A 22,616-nucleotide genomic window follows, 5' to 3' on the forward strand; every position below is an offset into this window, starting at 1 on the left:
AAGAGCAAACATATAACGACATCACAGGGGTACATTCCATAGGCTTCCTGTTGGCTCCCTTTCCCGAAAAGCTGTCCAGCAGCGTGGGGAGAAGGAAGGAGAGGCGTGGAGCACTGAGGAGGAATGTCTCGAGCCGAGGTCACGGTGGAACGCACGCCTAGCTCGTGGACTGCAGGAACGTGGTGACGTCACGGGGTGGTAACGCGTTTCGGAGCAAAGGTCTGATGAAAAAGTGTTACTGCGCATGCTCCAAAACGCATTACAGCCCCAGTGACGTCACCACATTCCTGCGGTCCACGAGCGAGACGCGAGTTCCACCGTGATCTCAACTGAGGACCTTCCTCCTTAGTGCTCCAGGCCTCTCCTTCCATCTCCCCATGCTTCTGGATGGCTTTTAGGGAAAGGGAGCCAACAGGAAGCCTATGGAACATACCCCTGTGATGTTCCATATGCTTGCTCTTCACAAATGATCGTGTAAGTGTTCTATTGTGTGTTATTAAACGGTTTTACACTGCACTTAGAGGCGCCTTCCTTTTTCTTCCTACCAAAATGTGACACCACTTCCTAGATTCTGATCTGTAAAATTGTACACACGTTTGGAAAGTCAAAGTTTTAATACACAGCAAACTAATAAAGTGGACCTGTCACCAGATATATGTTACCTATTTATTACCTCTCACAAAAATCACAGGACTCTCCCTGACAATGCCTTCACCTGTTTTTTTTTTTCCTCTCCAGAAGGACAGAGCCATCTTTGTTTAGCGTCACAATGGATGGAGATACCAGCTCAGAGATGACACAGTCATGTAAATCCTGATGCCTATGCAATTCTTGGCTTTGCTGACAGATCAAACCCTGCTGCAGCCTCTAAGCTTGCGACTTGCTAAAAAGATACAATGTGCAGTCTGAGTGATCACTGGGAAAGAGAAGACGGAGGAAATGCTTCCTCCTGCCTACAGCAGATTGATGACATCATCGCAGCCCAGGCAAAGCCACCGACTAGAGCTCATAGACAAGCCTTTTAATGATAAATAGTGGAGCTCGTCTACTAAATGATACTGTTGCTATATATTGTAGCACCCATCTGACACCCTAAAGGCAGGATAGCACCTCCAGAGGCTAGGGGCGGGCTAATAAAGGATATTGGGTGCCAATTACTTTTGTCTTTTTAAAGCTTTATTGCAGAACAGTTACGGAGGTGAGGGTTAGGGGTCCTAGATACCGTGGCAGGTCACTTATGCCTCGTTTCCACTGAGCGGATCGGTTCGGGTCGGTTCGGTACGGTACGATAATTTGAGTGTTTCCATTATGAAAGTGGCCCATACAACCGAACCAAACCGCACCATTCCTGGTCCTGCTTCAGATGTAGGGCCATAGGAAATGGTACGGTACGGTTAGGGCGGAGCTACTGGCGTCACACGATAGAGTCCACTGATTGGCGGACAGGAAACCATCAATGCTCACGTCAAATGAAAGAGCAAAACAAACACCTCATTTGGTGTAAACCCTGCATGGTCCCTGGTGGCCCGACTTACAGTGGAAACGCTCACCTGAATAGACCGGACCATTCTAACCCTTCCAAACTGTACCGACCCGAACCGTTCCGCTCAGTGGAAACGAGGCATTACAGACTCTCCAGATCAATGTCCAGCTCCACAGTGTCAGAACATTTAGGCTGCCCCGGCAACACTGTAAGCACGTTCCCCAATTTCAGTGCGTCCTCCAAGTGAGTCACCAGACCCTTCTGAGAGAACAGCCTTCTTCCTGGCTCTCTCCAGCAAAGAGGCCCCCCCTGGCACGGTTTCCCCCAGACCAGGCAAGATAGCTTCAGAACCACTTCAGCAACGTGAGGTCCTGAAACAGGCTATTGGGCCTAACAGCAGAGCTCCATCCAGCTGCACCTTCCTGGGCCTCAGCCCAGGGGAAGACAGAGAGCACATGACCTGTCCTAAATATTTATATCCTCTCCTAGTATGCACCAGTGGCTTAAACCTCCTACTGCATTAGCTAAAGAAAATATAAATATTCATAACTTAGTTTTGTTATTAAAGGTTTGTAAAGAAAGAGTGCATAAAGGTAAAAAAAACCTTCAGCCTTTATAACCACTTTTAGCTTAGGGAAAAACCAGGTGAAAACCTATACAATCAGTCCGACTACAGCCAAGCCAAAAACAAAATTTACATTGTAGCCCCTGTTTAGGACAAGGGGGCTGCATTGTGCCATGTCAGGGGCTGATTCACTTAGACTTGTAAAATTACTGAAAGATCATCTTTAACATTCACAAAAAAGTGAATGCAGAATTTATATTCTGCCAGACTGTATTCGGATCTGCAGTGTAACTCAAAGACACCAAGAGGTTGACCTACTAAAACTGAAGAGTGCAAAATCCGGTGCAGCGCTGCATAGAAACCAATCCGCTTTCAGGATTGATTGTCAAAGCTTTATTGAACAAGCAGAAGTTAGAAGCTGATTGGCTACCATGCACAGCTGCAGCGGATTCTGAGTGATCCAGTTTTAGTAAATCTTCCCCCAAGTGTATTTGTAGGCTCAGCTGAGGCAGGCTGTGATGCCCCTGGAAAGGACTGCATACCAGCTTTAATGACGGTTCACACTATGCGGTTTGGGAACCACATGCCATTTTGAACAGGAATCACACCGCATTCCTCTTCAAATCACATGCGATTCTTCAACATTATTCTGTATGGCTCAAATCGCACTAAATCTACACCAAAAAACATGCAGGACCCTTTTTGGTCGCACCAGATTCGGATCAGATTCTGTAAATTGCACTGCGTTTTGGGAACCGTTTTCGAGGTGTCGCTAACTTAAAGCGGAGTTCCACCTAAAAAAAAAAAATGACATAAAAATACCCCCGGGACAGTCAGGGCTAGTACATTCCACAATGGATAGCCTCTGAACTGTCCCGGGTTGCACTTACCTGCAAGAAGAAATGCTTACCTTGAAAATGTATTGTCCAGCGCTGCCATCTCAGGTGTGGGCAGCTTGAAGCCAGCGCGATCCTCTTCTGCGTCCTCTTCGGTCCCATGATGCACTGCGCCAGCCCCGCCGTCACTTCCGGGGCTGCAGCATCATCCCTCCACAGCTTCTGGGCATGCCCAGAAGCTGTTTAGCAAGGTATGACGGCCCCTGCACCGGAACTGACGTTGGGGCCGATGCAGGCGCAATGATTCCTGGGAGCGATGACGTTCAGCTCCCAGGAATCATTGCAGAGCCAGGAAGTGACGACGGGCCGCGGCCGCCGAGGGGAGGAAGAGGAAGCAGGGTAAGTATATTTTGTTCTAATCCAAGGTAAGTAAAAATAAAAAAAAAATGCGATTATCCATTTCTTTTTAAGGTGACCCGGAGCGAGAAGATGGACAGAAGTGTAATTTTAGGGTGGAACTCCACTTTAATATATATACCTGCATTGGTTCGAATGAACAAGGTGCGATCATGATGCGGTGCGGAAACCGCACCAAATTCGTGTGTGAACCGGCACTTAAGATGCTACAAGCAACTTGGAAAACTAGTCAATTTAGGAGACTGGGTCATCCAATCACGGCAGGACAACGGTACAGAACCAATGAATATCCTCATTGGAACAAGGAGAATCTGGGACTCTTTTCTGTATGTAGTATTTAATTCTCACCTGTGTTGATCTTTGGAGGAACTTCTTCCTCATCCTCACTGGACTTGTCCTCCTCCTCGTCATCCGTTGGTTCAACTTTGATGACAACCAGGTCTTTGAACTAGAAGAGACACAAAGCAGTTTGAGGAGGACCAACCAATGAGATTCTGTCCATGGACAAGTGGCAATGAGAATGTGAACATCTTCTTATATACAACACTCGGGTCACTCCATCCTGGCTGGTTTTCCAAAGACCCCCCCCTACCTGTAACTCCAACTTCTGATCTTCCTGTATGGAGTCCCGGGAATACAGAGGACGGGGAGATCTCTCTGGGGGGTTTCTGTTACTGGATCCATCTGTAGGAAACACACACACTGACTGAATACATGGGGGCACTTCTGATGGTATGGTCCAAGGGTGTGCAACTAATTCAGGAAAGCCTTGTTACAGTCTCTCCTACCCCCTCCCATATCCCTTTTACATAACTGCAAACATTTTTTGGTAAAGAAAAGTAAATACGTAGGCGAAGATGATGTATTCAGGCTCTGGAGGCCCTCACGGCATGCACAAGATCTGGTGAACTGCCTCCTGGGATGTCTAAGTCCTCACTAAGGGGGAGGTTAGTGAAGAACTAGCCCGGGTGAGGACGGTACTGGATCCCTGGACAGGTAAGTGTCCATTAATTAAAAGTCAGCAGCTACAGGATTGTAGCTGCTGACTTTTAATTTATTTTTTTTTTTACAGACTTCAACTCCTTTTTAAGATAAGGTGATCAGATTTTTTAAAATAAAATCCGAAGACACATTTGTTATGTATTGACAAATGGCACAGGACTGCATATTAAACAGAGCGCAGGGCACAGGACTGCATATTAAACAAAGCGCAGGGTACAGGACTGCATAATACACAGAGCGCTGGGCACAGGACTGCATAATATACAGAACGCTGGGCACAGGACTACATAATACACAGAGTGCTGGGCACAGGACTGCATAATATACAGAACGCTGGGCACAGGACTGCATAATACACAGAGTGCTGGGTACAGGACTGCATAATACACAGAGCGCTGGGCACAGGACTGCATAATACACAGAGTGCTGGGTACAGGACTGCATAATGCACAGAGCGCTGGGCACAGGACTGCATAACACACAGAGCGCTGGGCACAGGACTGCATAATATACAGAACGCTGGGCACAGGACTACATAATACACAGAGCGCTGGGTTCAGGTCTACATAATGCACAGAGCGCTGGGCACAGGACTGCATAATACACAGAGTGCTGGGTTCAGGACTACATAATACAGAGCGCTGGGTTCAGGACTACATAATACACAGAGCACTGGGTTCAGGACTACATAATACACAGAGCACTGGGTTCAGGACTACATAATACACAGAGTGCTGGGCACAGGACTACATAATACACAGAGCACTGGGTTCAGGACTACATAATACACAGAGCACAGGATTGCATAATACACAGAGTGCTGGTTTCAGGACTACAGAATACACAGGGCATAGGACTGCATAATACACAGAACGCTGGGTCCAGGACTACTTAATACACAGAGCGCTGGGCACAGAACTACATAATACACAGAGCACTGGGTTCAGGACTACATAATACAGAGCGCTGGGCACAGGACTACATAATACACAGAGCGCTGGGTTCAGGACTACATAATACACATAATACACAGAGCGCTGGGTTCAGGACTACATAATACACAGAGCACAGGACTGCATAATACACAGAGTGCTGGGTTCAGGACTACATGATACACAGAGCGCAGGGCACAGGACTGCATAATACACAGAGCGCTGGGTTCAGGACTACATAATACGCAGAGTGCTGGGTACAGGACTGCATGATATACAGAGCGCTGGGCACAGGACTGCATAATACACAGAGTGTTGGGCACAGGACTACATAATACACAGAGTGCTGGGCACAGGACTGCATTATACACAGAGCCCTGGGCACAGGACTGCATAATGCACAGAGCGCTGGGCACAGAACTGCCTAATACACAAAGTGCTGGGTACAGGACTGCATAATACACAGAGCGCTGGGTGCAGGACTGCATAATACACAGAGCGCAGGGCATAGGACTGCATAATACAGTGCAGGGTTCAGAGGTTTGCTATGCACAGAGGACACTTCTGCCCTCACATCCATAGCTCCCCTCTGCACCCTTCTCTCACAGATTACCTCTGCAGCTACCTCTTAGCCCTTCCCCCACAACAGCTAAACTCTCCATGCAGCTGCAACAGCTCTGATCCCTGCTCCCCCACCTGTGTAAAAATAGACCCTCCATCTGCTCATCTCCTGGTCTCACCCCTCCACACAGTAAATTTTTGGCTCTGCCTCTCCTCCACTGAACAGCAGCAGGAGTGGCAGTGAGATCATCCAGCAGGGGACGTCGGCATCCGAGGCACCAGACTGTTTCTCAGCCAGCATGGGATGCCTTGTCTACATTAATATGGCCCTGAATCCAGGGACATATTTGGTCTAGGGACAGTGTCCTCAGTCCGGGGACGTCTGGTCACCCTACTTTAAGACCAACGCTGAGCTGCCATACAGAGACATGCCAGACATGCTCAGAGCAGGACATGTCTGTGCTGGGAAGCTGTCATCAATGTGACAGCTTCCCGCTCTGGGCTTATGGGTTGCTAGGATGCCAGTATGCCAGTGGCCGATGGGGTCCTAGCAACCAATGATGTATCCCTGGCTCCATTCAGCTGCAGGCTAGGAGATGACCCCTTGATTACAAAGGGGTGGGGGACACTGGCTGATGTAATTTCCAACGATGGTAATCGTGGTATTTGGACAAGGACAGGCATCTGAATGGGGGCCTGGAGATATTTCACTGGTTGCTAGGATGCATCACTGGTTGCTGTGATGCTCTCAGCTGCACAGCTGACAATGCTTTAGCAATCAATGGCGATGTCCAGCCGGGAGGGGATTGACCAGCACTGAGAATGGAATGTTCAGCATGGACCAGAAATGAAAGTCTCCTCTTACCCGGTGACGTGAGGGGCCGCCGGATCTCCATCTTTTTTCTCCTCGGTGGTGATAACTGTCCCCCGAGAGCCTGTAATAGGAAACAAATGTGAGTTGTGTAACGGTGAAGAAGACGGGCTACTGGGGTGCAGCGCCTATGATGGTAGAGGGGGTTATGCAGTACTTGTGCCCTATGCCAAGAGTGGTTTTCCTGACGTCCGTTGTCCGGAGGCTGCGTGCAGGCAGAGGAGATCGGCTTTGGATGTGGGTGGCTCATTCAGTGATGTTGCTGGTGGCGGAGGATGACCCCCAAGTAGCACTGCAGCTCTGGACTAGCGCATGGTTCGGTCTCATTTGCATACAGCCTGTTGATGTAAGCGCAGCGCTGCATGCCGCAAGAAACAGGGTTGCATGATTTAGGCTTAAGTTGACACCTGACAGGTCCTCTATAAAAAGGAGGGTTCCAAGGTAATACTGAGATCTTGCTGTGTGTGTGTGTAGCCTTTTTCCTGGTTGATCCCCCTATCCAGTCCATAGAGAGTGCTGGGAGGACCTCCTTCTCTCATATTAGGAGGACATTATTACCTCCTCCTCACTGGGCACACACTCTCCAGCCTCACACCTCCTTCAGGAGGATTCGAGAGCTAAAATTTCTCCTCCTTTTTCCACTTTTGGTCTACGACAAAATGGCCTCCAATTTCCTACACTGGAGACTTTTCTTTCACATAGCCGCCCTCTAGTGGTGGCTCTGGAATAAACGGCTCGAAGTCACAGTCACGTCGCTGAGCGTCACTATAGCAACCAGGAAGCGGATAGGCGGCTGTGAAACACACACAGGGAGGAAGTGAGAGTGTTTCCAGTGTGGGGAGATATTTAACCACTTAAGGACCAGGTCTATTTCTGACACATGTTGTTTTCAAGTTAAAATCAGTATTTTTTTGCTAGGAAATGACTTAGAACCCCCAAACATTATACATATATATATATTTTTTTAGCATAGACCCTAGAGAATAAAATGGGAATTGTTGCAATATTTTATATCACACCGTATTTGCGCAGCGGTCTTTTCCACTAGACGTAAAGAGTGCCCCCTTGGCCTCTGTGATGACCTTAAAGTGAATAACTCAACACCAACTTCACTATATGGACCCCTTATGTACGTATACATGGTGTTCATATCCCCCTTAATCTCTTCTCAAGAGAGAATAAATTCAGTTCCTCTAATCTTTCCTCATAGCTGAGCTCCTCCATGCCTATCAGTTTGGTTGCCCTTCTCTGCACTTTCTCCAGTTCCCCGATATCCTTTTTGAGAACTGATGCCCGAAACTGAACTGCATATTCCAGATGAGGTCTTACTAATGATTTGTACAGGGGCAAAATTATATCTCTGTTAATACAAGAAAGGACTTTGCTTGCTTTGCAAACTGTAGCTTGGCATTGCATGCTATTATTAGGCTTAGGATCTACCAGAACACCCTAAAGCCCCGTACACACGAGTCGAATTTGGCCGGGAATGTTCGTCCGACGACCGATCTGCCGATTTTCGGCTTGTTAGTATGATGCTTCCGACAACCGACTCCGACTTTTCGGCCAAAAAAATCCTGGTGTGCAGGCTATATAATTTTTGTCGACCATCAAAACACGTCCGATTTTTGTCTCATTAGTACAGATTTCGATGGGGAAAAATCTTATGAGCAAGACTAGGCATGCTCAGAGATGAAAGAACAAAGAAAGCAATCCAACACATGACATCACTTCTGAAGTAGAATTCTGTCGTGCGGGAAAATGTGTGTGTAGTCTAGAGCACATTCCAACCAACAGACACCAGACTGGACAAAAGACGGACGACCGGTCGGCGGAAATTCGTTGCGTGTGTACGGGGCTTTAGGTGTTAGGATCCTTCGGCTTAGGATCTACCAGAACCTTCTCCGCTATGGATTCCCCCAGCCTCCAGACAACGGACGACAGGAAAACCACTCTTGGTATAGGGCACAAGTACTGCATAACCCCCCCTAGTTTGTATGATGCATGCATATTCTTAGCCCCCAAGTGGTCACTTCCTCATAAGCGGCTTTGATCTCTGTAATAGGGACCCATTGTGTCCGGTAAGAGGCTGATTTATCTGGTTGAAGGAGCACTTTTTCCAACTCTTGAGCACAGGTGAAAATGGAGCGGAATATTTGACTTTTATGCACCTTTTTATTTGTATATATATTGTTTAGTGCACCTTGTAGTTTATACTTATGATCAGAGTTTGACGCATGGATTCAGCTTGCATGAGTCAACTCATTTGCGCTTTGATTCACTTCATTCAGCTGATTGTTTTATCAATTCTTGTTATTGTAACAATTAGAACAATTGTTCATAATCTTTTAGGAACAGCGCACCATTATTTTTTGGATGGACCATAGCCCGCTAGGCTTTTCTGTCCTCCAATGCCTCCCGGAGCTTGCTTATCTTCCTGTTTCGATGATGCTATCTATTCACCTTGTTTCCGTCGTCCTCTTCTCCTTTTTCTTTCCATGTTTCCCAACATCAGGGTCTTTTCCAATGAGTCCTCTCTTCGAGTCATTAACCCACAACAAATGCACAAATACTAGCTTCCTATTTTAGCTTTCTCGAACTGGAAAATTCTGCTACAAAGCACTGACGCCAGAGGATAGACATGACAGCCAAGGAATCTGCATTCTCAGGAGAGCAATAACAATGGCTCCTCCCTATATAGTTTACTGTAAATCTGTTAGTATTGGTGCTTATCCTATCCCATGACCTCCGGGATTACCTTCCCGAGGTTGGTCACTTCCCTGGCGCTCATACGAGATGCAGCCAGGTAAACAATGTGGATTGCCCTAGAGTCAGAGAACTGCCTCCCCCCTCCCCCCTCCCCCACACAGGAAACCATGTGACCCCCTATACCTTTGTTTGATAAGTCGGCATGTCTGGTCACCTGCAGAAGTCTTTCCATAAGGTTTTAGCTGCCTGGCTGTCATCCATATCCTCTGGCTTCAATGCTTTCTTAAGCCTCATACACACGCAACGAATTTCCGCCGACCGGTTGTCTGTCTTTTGTCCAGAGTGGTGTCTGTTGGTTGGAATGTGCTCTAGACTGCACACGAATTTTCCCACACGACAGAATTCTACTTCAGAAGTGATGTCATGTGTTGGATTGCTTTCTATGTGTTCTTTCATCTCTGAGCATGCCTAGTCTTGCTCATTAGATTTTTTCCCATCAAAATCTGAACTAATGAGACGAAAATCGGTCGTGTTTTGATGGTCGACAAAAATTTTATAGCCTACACACCAGGATTTTTTTCGGCCGAAAAGTCGGAGTCGGTTGTCGGAAGCATCATACTAACAAGCCGAAAATCAGTAGATCGGTCGTCGGACGAAAATTCCCAGCCGAATTTCCACTCGTGTGTACGGGGCTTTAGTCAATGACCCAAAAACAGATGAAATCGGAACTCCTGGCCTCCTCACTTTGTCTATCGTCTGTGGGGGAGATTTACTGATACAGGTGCAGCTGTGCATAGTAACCAATCAGCTTCCAGGTTTTAGCCCTTGTTCACAAGTCAAATCGCAAGAGAAGTAGCAGCCTACTGCCAGCAATGGCACCGTTCCTGCACTACTTTTGCCAATTTCAGGTCCAAATTCAGTAGATATCTGTACATGAAGCTGCACCGATGTCTTTCAAGTAGTACCTGAAATTGCGCTTACCTGCTACTTTGAAATTGTGCTACTAAATAGCATCAGTGTGAACCAGAGCTTATTGTCAAAGGTTAATTTACCAAGTTAGAAGCTGGTTGGTTACTATGCACAGCTGCACCAGATTAGGTGTACCAGTTTTAGTAAATCCCCTCCCGTGTCAAAAAAAGTCATTGCCTTCAAGCAACTCAGGCCGGTGAGGAGCCAGGCGGCCAATTAAATTACTTCTAGTCAGATGACAACTATGGCAACAGCCAAAAAGGTTCTCTAGAGCAGTTTCCCAACTCCGGTCCTCAGGGCACACTAACAGGCCAGGTTTTCAAGAAAACTGAAATGCATCACAGGTGATATAATTTGCTGCTCAGTGATTGCAGTATTCTAGTCTGCATTTCCCCAAGGTAATACTTAAAATCTGGCCTGTTAGTGTGCCCTGAGGACCGGAGATGAGAAACACTGCTCTAGAGATAGGGCATGACGTCTTTCACATGCCAATCTGCTGCTTCATCTCTCCGCCCCATGGACTTCTGGGATATATCGAACATCTGGGAAGCAGCAGGTACTGGAAAGGGTACAAGTGTAGCCGGGGGCTTATGTTTTTAGTTTCTGAATAAACATAAATCATAAACTCTTTAGGGGGGGGGGGTCAGATGCAAATAGTCCAATGTGTGTCTGCAGTAGAGACATTATAATGTGAGATCCTCAGGGGTGGGGCATGAAATGAACTAGTTTACTTGTTTTAATACCTACATATAAAAGAATTTGTATTTGAATAAAATTGCCCTCCTCAGAGGTAGATTTGATGCAAACAGTTCATTGTGTGTGACTGTAGTAGAGGCTATTATCACAGCTCCTCAGGGGTGGAGAATGATGTGAAAGTTAATGCAGTCTAGCACTGTAACAGGAAAATTGCATGACTGGGCACTCCTTAAAAGGTGGGTCAGGATTTGAACAGCTCAATGCTACTCAAAAACATTGCAAATCTTAAACTAGCAAATTTGATAACCTGCTTGGAATAATAATAAAATAATAAAAGATCAATGAAATCGCAATGAATAAACTTTATTCCAAGGACCCTCACCCCAATTATTTTTTGAATAACCCCTTCACGCCGACAGTATGGGTTTTTTTCTGCGGGGCCTCGTATATGTGTATGTGTCTTTGTGCTGAGAATGCACAACATGCTCCCAGCACAGTGACTGGGGTCTCACCAGGAAGCTCCGGGTCCCGTACTAATAATCTCAGGCCATCATTGTGAGGCCTGAGGGTAAAGGTGATGGACTGGCCAAGCATGTCTCCAGACATAAACCCTATTGAGCATCTGTGGGGCATCCTCAAGTGGAAGTTGGAAGAGCGCAAGTTCTCTAACATAGACCAGCTCCTTGATGTTGTCATGGAGGAGTAGAAGAGGACTCCAGTGGCAACCTGTGAAGCTCTGGTGAACTCCATGCCCAAAAAGGTAAAAGTATTGCTGAAAAATAATGGTGGCCACACAAAATATTGACACTTTTGGCCCAACTTGGACATTTTTACTTAGGGGTGTACTCACTTTTGTTGCCAGCGGTTTAGACATTAATGGCTGTGTGTTGAGTTATTTTGAGAGGACAGCAAATGTACACTGTTATACAAGCTGTACACTCACTACTTTACATTGTAGCAAAGTGTCATTTCTTCAGTGTTGTCACATGAAAAGATAGAATAGAATATTTACAAAATGTGAGGGGTGTACTCACTTTTGTGAGATACTGTAAGCAAAAAGTCTGAGACACAGCTCAGTTGGCTCTGAGGAAGCGGTGAGACCTTGTAACGTGTCAGCCAGTCTTACTGTGGGATGTTACATCTATAACCTTGGACATATAGCTACCTTGATTTAATATGCTGTTTTTAAGTGTATATTTCTGAGTATCATTCTTTTATTTGATAAATCTACTCATTGAAGATAATGCATTAGGTCGGTGCGCCCTCTGTTTATTTCTTAATATCAGTGTATCCAGACACCCCCAGTCTTGTGAGGGCAGCAAGGTGGCATTTATACGGATTCGCCAGGAAGAGAGCTTAGAGTAACATCATTGTGGGGCCCACCTTTGAGTGCAGAAGGGATGTGTGTTGTATATGTCTCAGAATATTTTGGGGAGGATTTTTTAAAAATAAAAAATTTGTGTTAATGACAGCGTGATAAAAAAGAAAACAAAATGCGCACTATTGTTTCTGAGCTGTACTACGGGCACATACAACAATTAACCACTTAAGCCCCGGAGGATTTGGCTGCTCAAAGACCAGGGCCTATTTTGCGATTCGGCACTGCGTGACTTTAATGGACAATTGTTCGGTCGCGCAACGCTGTACTCAAATGAAATTGACGTACTTTTTTCCCCACAAACAGAGCTTTCTTTTGGTGCTATTTGATGACCTGTGCGATTTTTACTTTTTGCACTATAAACAAAAAAAAAAAAAGAGTGAAAATTTTGAAAAAATAACAATATTTTTCAAATTTTTTTATATGAAATTCGCAAAAAAAAAAATGTAAAAATCAAAATTTTTTTTAACATTTTAGGCCAATTTGTTTTCCGCTACATATTTTTGGTAAAAAAAAAAAAAAAAAAAATCGCAAGTGTATTTTGATTGGTTTGCGCAAAAGTTATTGCATTTACTAACTACGGAAAAGATTTATGTCATTTTTGTTTTGTTTTTTTAACGAGTAATGGCGGCGATCTGTGATTTTTTTTGTGGGACTGCGACATTGCGGTGGACAGATCGGACCCTTGACTGACATTTTTGACACTTTTGGGGGTACCAGTGACATTACTGCAGTAATCAGTGCTATACATATGCACTGTTACTGTAAAAATGACACTGGCAGGGAAGGGGTTAACTTTATTAGAGATGCAGGGGTTAAATGTGTCCCTAGGGGCGTGATTCTAACTGTAAAGGGGTGTGGCTTTTCATGTAACCACGGAGACATACGATCCTACATAGCAGGATCGTATGATCTCTGCAGTTACACCAGGGAGAATGACAGACAGCTTTGTTTACATCAGCCGCCTGCCTTTCTCCCTCTCCACCGGGAGATCGCGAGTGACCGGCGGACATTGGACCCGCGCGGGGATGTAGGGGATCGAGCGGGGGTGGCGCGCGCTCGCCCCCTACAGGCCCCTGGGCTAGCGACGTAGTACTACGTCACTTTGCCCAGGAGGGGCTGACCATCGCATTAAATATACTGTGGGCGGTCGGCAAGTGGTTAACATACACATGCGTGGTATCGTTGCGACCAACCACAGCAGGTGAATTTATTTTGGGTCGTTCTTTGGTTGTAGGTTATGGTAGTAACAAGAAGTTTACAGCTAAATTTAAAAATATATATTTTTTTATTTTTTGGGCCTGTTTTCCTATGAAAATAAAAAAACAATAAATCTGGAGATATCCATTGCCATTTACCACCAAATGTGCGCTATTCTTTTTTAATATACATGTCGCTTGGTTCATAGCTGCACCGGATTTAGATATACATGTTCAGGGTTTGCTCCCCCAATTTTTTGCTTGTTTACCACCAAATGAAAGCCTAATTTGTCCTGAAAAAAAAAAAAAAACACGGTATAATCCACCTAGATGCACAAAATAATTGTGATGATAGGTACAGTTTTACTAACACAAGTTAAAATTGCTAAATTGTGCTTAGGCATTAACATTTATTTTACTCTTAGATGTGAAAGGGTTAATTCTCTATAAACATATTCCCACATTGCTGCTGTGGCTAGAGATTCCCTCCTTGTGACTATTCTTGTGTGCCACAAGTTGGGCCTTCTGCGCAAACCATTTCCCGCACAGCGGACATGAGTAGGCCAGTCCTCCAGTGTGAATCCGCTCGTGCCTCACTAGGTTTGACCTGTGGGTAAAGCATTTGCCACACATGGTGCAGGAAAATGGGTGGTCGCCAGTGTGGATCCTCTCGTGAGTGACCAAGTTGGACTTCTGAGCAAAGCCTTTCCCACAGACGGAACAGGTGAATGGCTTTTCTTCCCGGTGAATGAGCTTGTGTGCGACAAAATGGGACCTCTTGGTGAAGGCCTTCCCGCATTCGGGGCAGGAGTAGGGCTTCTCCTCTGAATGAGTCCTCTGGTGCATGACAAAATGAGAGTTCCTAGCAAAGTTTTTACCGCAGTCTATACAAGTGTAGGGCTTGTCGGTGGTATGCATCCTTTCGTGGAGGTCCAAGAAGGATTTCTGTACAAAGCCTTTCCCACAGACGGCGCACGCGAACGGGTAGTCGCCTGTGTGGATGACTTCGTGTTTCACAAGGTTGGACTTGTCTGTAAAGCTTTTGCCGCACAAGGAGCAGGAGTAGGGCTTCTCACCCGTATGAATTCGTTGATGGGTTACGAAATGAGACTTCTTTGTGAAGGCTTTTCCACAGTCAGAACATGAATACGGCTTTTCCCCAGTGTGGATTCGTTCATGGACGAGTAAATGCGAGTGCTTTGTAAATTGCCTTCCACAGTCTGAACATGATAGGAGGCTTTCACCTCCACGGGCAGCCAAGTGTGGATGAAGGGCGACACGCTGGCTAAAAAAATTGGTATATTCAAAAGGCATGAACACCTCGCCTCGTCTATGACCTGTGTAATGGTCAATTGGGTGTGGGTGATGGGAAAACAATGGCCTGTTTATGGGAGGATCAGATATTAGATGTGCTCGGTGAGGTCCTGCATGATTTGGGGTGATGGGGTTTTCTCTTGCAGACCCTTTTGTAACCTCATCATCTTCCTCAAGTTCATCATTTGGAGGATAAACGTGACGAATCCCCAATTCACACTTCTTGTATAGTCCATCTGGAGGAGATAAAATACCAGAAATGGTCAAGGTGGTTTCTGGGCATTCTTCAAATTGGAGGAACATGGTAGAATCTGGGACTCATATAGTGTTCATTCCTCACCTGCGTTGATCTCTGGAGGAACTTCCTCCTCGTTACTCCACTCGTCACCCCTTTCGTCAGTGTCATCTTCATCTATGGCCTCAACTTCAATAATAATCAGATCATCATTCTACAGAAGACACAAAGCACAATTTAGAAACATTTTAAATGAATGGGGGGTAACAAGATCAGCACAGCCCCATTGAGAATGCTGCATTATAGTTCTGCTTGCCTGATCCTCCTGAGGGATCTCCTGATCTTCCTGTGGGGAGTCCCGGGAATACAGAGGACGGGGAGATCTCTCTGGGGGATTTCTGTTACTGGATCCATCTGTAGGAAACACACACACTGACTGAATACATTGTTTCAATTAGGGATGCCCCAAAATGAAAATTCTGGGCCGAAACCGAAAATGCAGGATGCCCTTGGCCGAAAACCGAAACTGAAAATGACTTTTTCCCCCAAATAATTTTAAAATGGATAGAAGAGGGGCATACACCAAAAACAGGCAGTGACGTACACCTGTCGCTGTCACCCTGTCACAGTATATGTACTGTGACGGGTTGGTAAGAGGTTAATTTAATTACCAATGGTATTTGTATTATGCAGCATGAGGGGGTTAAGTGGGGGGGGGGGGGGGAAGCTGAGGCGGGCTTACCAATGGTATTAGTATTATGCAGCATGAGGGGGTTAATGTATTGCCACTGCTGGTCACTGATGCATTAGTGACCGACCAGTGGCAGTTAATTAACCCCTTTGTGCTGCATTAGTGCAACCAGTATCAGTGTTAATTAACACCGGTTGCACTGATACTGGTTGCACTAATGCAGCACAAAGGGGTTAATTCACTGCCACTGGTCGGTCACTAATGCATCAGTGACCAGCAGTGGCAATATATTAACCCCCTCATGCTGCATAATACAAATACCATTGGTAAGCTGGCCTCAGCTTCCCCCCCACTGCCTCAGGGTCCCCCTCGGCAGTACACCCCCCCGCCTCAGCGTCCCCCTCGGCAGTACACCCTCCCCCCCCCCCTGCCTCAGCATCCCTCCCCATCCCAAGGATGCGATCTCCTTACTCTCACTCAGCTCCTCCGGTGTCCTTCCAGTTTCAAAAGACGCGCCTCTGGCCGGCGGCCCGCCTCCCTGTGATGTCACTACTACTACGATCTGTGCATGAATGAACTAACACACCGGGCGGGAGGGCGGGCGCTAATAGCTATAACTATGTGAGCGCTTCACTTCCCTATCAGAGGAGATACCCGCATGACAAGGAAGTGAAGCGCTCACATAGTTATAGCTATTAGCGGCCGCTCGCCCGCCCGCCCGGTGTGTCATTTCATTCATACACAGATCGTAGTAGGGACATCATTGAGAGGCGGGCGGCCGGCCAGAGGCGGGACTTTTCAAACCTGCGCTGCGCCCTCCTCCTTCCTCACGGCGGCCATTAATTTCGGCATTTTTAACCCATTTTCGGCCGAAATGGGATAGGCTAATTTTCGGCCGAAATGGGATAGGCTCATTTTCGGCCGAAATGGGATAGGCTCATTTTTGGCCGAAATTTCGGTGCATCCCTAGTTTCTATGCCTTTATATCAGAGGATGTGTGTATCTAGGTGGATCCTCAATACTCTTCTCTTCTTTACAAGAAATGAAAGTCTCCTCTTACCCGGTGATGTGAGGGGCGGCCGCTTCTCCATCATGATGTCCTTGTAGAGATCCTTGTGTCCTTCTATATACTCCCACTCCTCCATGGAGAAATAGACAGTGACATCCTGACACCTTATAGGAACCTGACACACACAATGATACAGTCACCATCCAGACACATCCCTTGTCTGTTACTGGATAATGTCCCAGAATTCCCAGCACCGCTCACCTCTCCCCTCAGCAGCTCAATGATCCTCTGGGTGACTTCTAGAATCTTCTTGTTGTTTTTCTCTGACGTTAGAGAGGTAGGTGGGGGCTCCATAATGGGGCTCGTATTTCTATTCCACCCTCCTGTGATATGGGGATGATATCTGGGTGTCATGCATCCTCTTCCCTCCTTTAAAGGCCCATAAATCTAAAAAAATCACAATTTCTAGTAAATACCTGACAGTAAAATGACTGAGACCTTCAATGCTTTACATGTCCCCTCTTCTGAAGAATGAAATAATAACAGTGTCATTTTAACACTCCCAGAATCCTCCTCACCTCTTCAGGTATGTTTTATTAACCGATTACTACCCGCCCACCGTCAAATGACCGTGGAGCGGTGCAGCTATTATTCTGGGGCCCTGTCATATGACGGCGCACCAGAACGGCCTCTCTCGCGCAGGGGTGCGGTGATCGTGGCCGCGCCATGTTGCTAGGACACGCCGCGACCCCTATCTTTGTAAAGAGTCAATGACATGACTGTTTACCATTGTGATCGGCTGTGTCCAAGGAAGTTAATCGGCTCTCCACGCCTCATACTGTCAAAGTGTGTGGCGAGGAGAGCTGATCAGCGGCTCCTCCTCACAGGGGAGACCAGGAATGGTAATCAGGGCACTGATCGTCAGCGCCCTGATAACAGAAAAGTGAAAACAGTGCCCACCAACAGTACTCATAGTGCTGCCAGTCAGTGCCCATCAGTGCTGCCCGTCAGTACCCATAAGTGCCACCTCTCAGTGCCCATTAGTGCGTCATATAAAGTACCTCCTCAACAGTGCCGCCTCATCAGTGTACATCAGTGAAGGAGAAAAATTATTTATTTTCAAAATTTACTGACAGAAAATAAGAAAAACTGTTTTTTTGTTTTTTTTTCCAAAATTTCTTTTTTTTTTTTTGTAAGAAATAAAAAACCCAGAGGTAATTAAATACCACCAAAAGAAAGCTCTATTTGTGTGAAAAAAATGATAAAAATTTCATTTGGGTACAGTGTTGCATGACAGCGCAATTTTCATTCAAATCGTGAAAGCGCTGAAAGCTGAAAATTGGCCTGGGCAGGAAGGGGGTGAAAGTGCACTGTATTGAAGTGGTTAATAGAGATAAGAGTGATGTCATGTGACCTCCCAGAATCCTCCTCACCTCTCCGGTCAGCTCTGTGTTTTATTAATAGAGATAAGAGTGATGTCATGTGACCTCCCAGAATCCTCCTCACCTCTCCGGTCAGCTCTGTGTTTTATTAATAGAGATAACAGTGATGTCATGTGACCTCCCAGAATCCTCCTCACCTCTCCAGTCAGGTCTATGTTTTATTAATAGAGATAAGTGTGATGTCATGTGACCTCCCAGAATCCTCCTCACCTCTCCGGTCAGGTCTGTGTTTTATTAATAGAGATAAGAGTGATGTCATGTGACCTCCCAGAATCCTCTTCTCCTCTCCGGTCAGCTCTGTGTTTTATTAATAGAGATAAGAGTGATGTCATGTGACCTCCCAGAATCCTCCTCACCTCTCCGGTCAGCTCTGTGTTTTATTAATAGAGATAAGAGTGATGTCATGTGACCTCCCAGAATCCTCCTCTCCGATCAGCTCTGTGTTTTATTAATAGAGATAGGAGTGATGTCATGTGATCTCCCAGAATCCTCCTCGCCTCTCCGGTCAGCTCTGTGTTTTATTAATAGAGATAAGAGTGATGTCATGTGACCTCCCAGAATCCTCCTCACCTCTCCGGTCAGCTCTGTGTTTTATTAATAGAGATAGGAGTGATGTCATGTGACCTCCCAGAATCCTCCTCACCTCTCCGGTCAGCAGGTAGATGATCTCCAGGGTCAGGTTTAATATCCTCTCAGTCATGTGACCGCGCTCCTTCTCCATTCTCTGTCATGAGAAGTATTTTTGAGACTTTCCCGTTAATATTTTGCTATAGTTGTCAGCTCTGAACTGAAAATCCCTGTAAATTAAAAAGATAAATATATTCAGAAAAATTTGGTGTTCTCTGTAAAAAATAAAAATTTGATTGACTTCAAAAGGACAACTCCACCTACAAATGCCTTCTGGACTTTCAAAGCAAAAAACACATTATATATTTATATATATATATATATATATATATATATATATATATATATATAGATAAAATTTTGGTTCTGGTGAGTGAAATTAGCTTTTTTAGATCTCGGAGGGTGAGAGTTCCCCGCAATAATCTCTGATAAACTCCTCCTAACAACTTCCCCCCTATTAGTGAACGCCCCATAGAGGAGAACACATCAGTAAACGCCATCATTTGCGTTTGTAATGACTTTGGAAGGAACTGGGAATTCTGGTGGGGGGATCTCACTGGAGATTGGAACAATCCAACACACAAGTCCATTGGCCAACCAACATGAAGAACTGAACTCCTCGCCATCATCTTCTTCCACAGAGGAGGCCTGGACTGTCCAATCGGCTCCTGGAACTAATGAAAGTGTCTGGTGGAGCAGATCGGATGACCATGCCGTGGGGAAACGGAGGTGAGGCTGTCTTAGCTTTCATCGAGGTCAATAAGAATGGAGAAGTCATCTCCTGATCTGAACTGAACTCACTTGTGGCCACAGATGATCGGACATCACAAACTTTCCATTTCCTGCCAGTCTATGGCTGACCATACACTATACAATCTCCTTTAGCTCTACCATCAACTATACAATGCAAGAGCCTGCCTTATTGGGTACCCATTGAACGGGTTTAGGTTTTTCCTCAGATTACAAAGTCTGATAGATATGAAGACAAACCTCAACAACCCATTCAACTAGTGACACATCAGAGGGGCCCTAGCATGACAAGGCTGATGGAAGCTTAACCACTTAAACCCCGGAAGATTTTACCCCCTTCCTGACCAGGGCCTATTTTGCGATTCGGCACTGCGTGAATTTAACGGACAATTGCGCGGTCGTGCGACGTTGTACCCAAACGAATTTGACGTTCTTTTTTCCCCACAAACAGAGCTTTCTTTTGGTGGTATTTGATCACCTGTGCAATTTTTTGATCATGCGCTATAAACAAAAAAAAGAGCGACAATTTTGCAAAAATAATATATTTCATAATTTTTTTATATAAAATTCCCCCAAAAAAAAAAAAATGTAAAAAAATCAAAATTTTTTAACATTTACGGCCAATTTGTTTTCTGCTACATATTTTTGGTAAAAAAAAAAAAAAAAAGCGTATTTTGATTGGTTTGTGCAAAAGTTATCGCGTTTACTAACTAAGGGAAAGATTTTTGTCATTTCTGTTGTTTTTTTTTTTAACGCGTAATGGCGGCGATCTGCGGTTTTTTTTGCGGGACTGCGACATTGGGGCGGACAGATCGGACCCTTGACTGACATTTTAGGGGTTAACAGTGACATTACTGCAGTAATCAGTGCTATACATATGCACTGTTACTGTAAAATTACACTGGTAGTGAAGGGGTTATGCGTGTCCCTAGGGGCGTGACTCTAGCTGTGATTGGCTGTGGCTTGAGGTGTAGGAACACTGATCAACGGTCCTACATAGTAGAACCGTATGATCACCATTCTTACACAGGGGAGAATGACAGGCGGCTTGTTTACATCAGCCGCCTGCCTTTCTCCCGCTGTCATGGACGATCGCGAGTGAGCGGTGGACATCGGGTCCGCTGCTCACACGCGCGGGGGGGTCCGTGACCGCGCAGGCGCGCGCTCGCTCCCCAGAGCCTCACAGGCTAGTGACGTACCGGTACGTCACTTTGCCTGTGAGGGGCTGACCGCCGCAGTATATGTACTTGCGGCGGTCGGCAAGTGGTTAACCGCTTCCATACCACAGTACGTCCTGGGATTTGAGTGTGGGGAGATCTGAATGATGGGTGCAGCTGCAGGCATCATTCAGATATTTTTTTTTCAGCCGTTGATTCCCTTCAAGGTAAGAACAATCATTGCGGCTGTTCACCCGCTTGATTGTTTCTACAGGAGGCGGGGAGGCGACGCACCCCCCACCCACCCCACTCCACTGCCCTCCGGTGCTTCTACCGGTTCGTCCGTGTGATCGACGAGGAGTTTGCGGCAGAAGTACACCATAGAGATTACCGAGGAACAGATGGTCTCTGGTCATCTCTATGACTCTTGGAGGCCTGGACACGACGTTATGATGTCACGTCCGGGCCTGGCAGTTGTAATTACTGCTGTGATCTCGGCTGGAAAGACAAATTTTTTTTTTGTGTGATCTCAGGTTTTCTAGCCTAGAGGAGAGATGTGGGGTCCTATATAGAAAAAATAAATAAATAAATACTTGTGCTATAGTGAAATAGAAGAATAGCAGCAGCTTGGCACCAAGCATAAATCACTAAAGATAAAGATATATATAAAAGATAAAGATATATATAAAAGATAAAGATATATATAAAAGGTAAAGATAAAGATATATATAAAAGATAAAGATATATATAAAAGGTAAAGATAAAGATAAAGATATATATACAAGATAAAGATAAAGATATATATAAAAGATAAAGATATATATAAAAGATAAAGATAAATATAAAAGGTAAAGATAAAGATATATATAAAAGATAAAGATAAATATAAAAGGTAAAGATAAAGATATATATAAAAGATAAAGATAAAGATATATATAAAAGATAAAGATATATATAAAAGGTAAAGATAAAGATAAAGATATATATAAAAGGTAAAGATAAAGATATATATAAAAGGTAAAGATAAAGATATAAATAAAAGATAAAGATATATATATAAAAGATAAAGATATATATAAAAGATAAAGATATATATAAAAGATAAAGATAAAGATATATATAAAAGATAAAGATAAAGATAAAGATATATATAAAAGATAAAGATAAAGATATATATATAAAAGATAAAGATAAAGATATATATAAAAGATAAAGATAAAGATATATATATAAAAGATAAAGATAAAGATATATATAAAAGATAAAGATATATATAAAAGATAAAGATAAAGATATATATAAAAGATAAAGATATATATAAAAGATAAAGATAAAGATATATATAAAAGATAAAGATAAAGATAAATATAAAAGATAAAGATAAATATAAAAGATAAAGATAAAGATATATATAAAAGATAAAGATATATATAAAAAACAGCACTAGCATCATGTAAACATATACAGTATCTCACAAAAGTAAGTACACCCCTCACATTTTTGTAAATATTTTATTTTATCTTTTCATGTGACAACACTGAAGAAATGACACTTTGCTACAATGTAAAGTAGTGAGTGTACAGCTTGTATAACAGTGTAAATTTTCTGTCCCCTCAAAATAACAACACACAGCCATTAATGTCTAAACCGCTGGCAACAAAAGTGAGTACACCCCTATGTCCAAATTGGGCCCAAAGTGTCAATATTTTGTGTGGCCACCATTATTTCCCAGCACTGCCCTAACCCTCTTGGGCATGGAGTTCACCAGAGCTTCAC

At 44.6% G+C, this 22,616-nt stretch overlaps 1 protein-coding gene across 1 annotated transcript in view; it reads right to left on the reverse strand.

Annotated features, from left to right (window-relative positions):
* Positions 1-17,333, reverse strand: part of LOC309564357 (uncharacterized protein) — a 1,447,080-nt gene extending 1,429,747 nt beyond the window's left edge. Inside the window, exons 1-2 of the mRNA XM_082268984.1 lie at positions 17,126-17,333; positions 16,916-17,039 (exon numbers count right to left, since the gene is read on the reverse strand). Of these exons, the coding sequence (XP_082125110.1) occupies positions 16,916-17,039; positions 17,126-17,278 (277 nt within the window). The 5' untranslated portion in view covers positions 17,279-17,333. The remainder of the gene's footprint in view (positions 1-16,915; positions 17,040-17,125) is intronic.
* Positions 17,334-22,616: the final 5,283 nt, after the last annotated feature.

The sequence above is a fragment of the Pelophylax lessonae genome, assembly GCF_965119305.1.
Source record: "Pelophylax lessonae genome assembly, chromosome: 9".
NCBI lineage: Eukaryota > Metazoa > Chordata > Amphibia > Anura > Ranidae > Pelophylax > Pelophylax lessonae.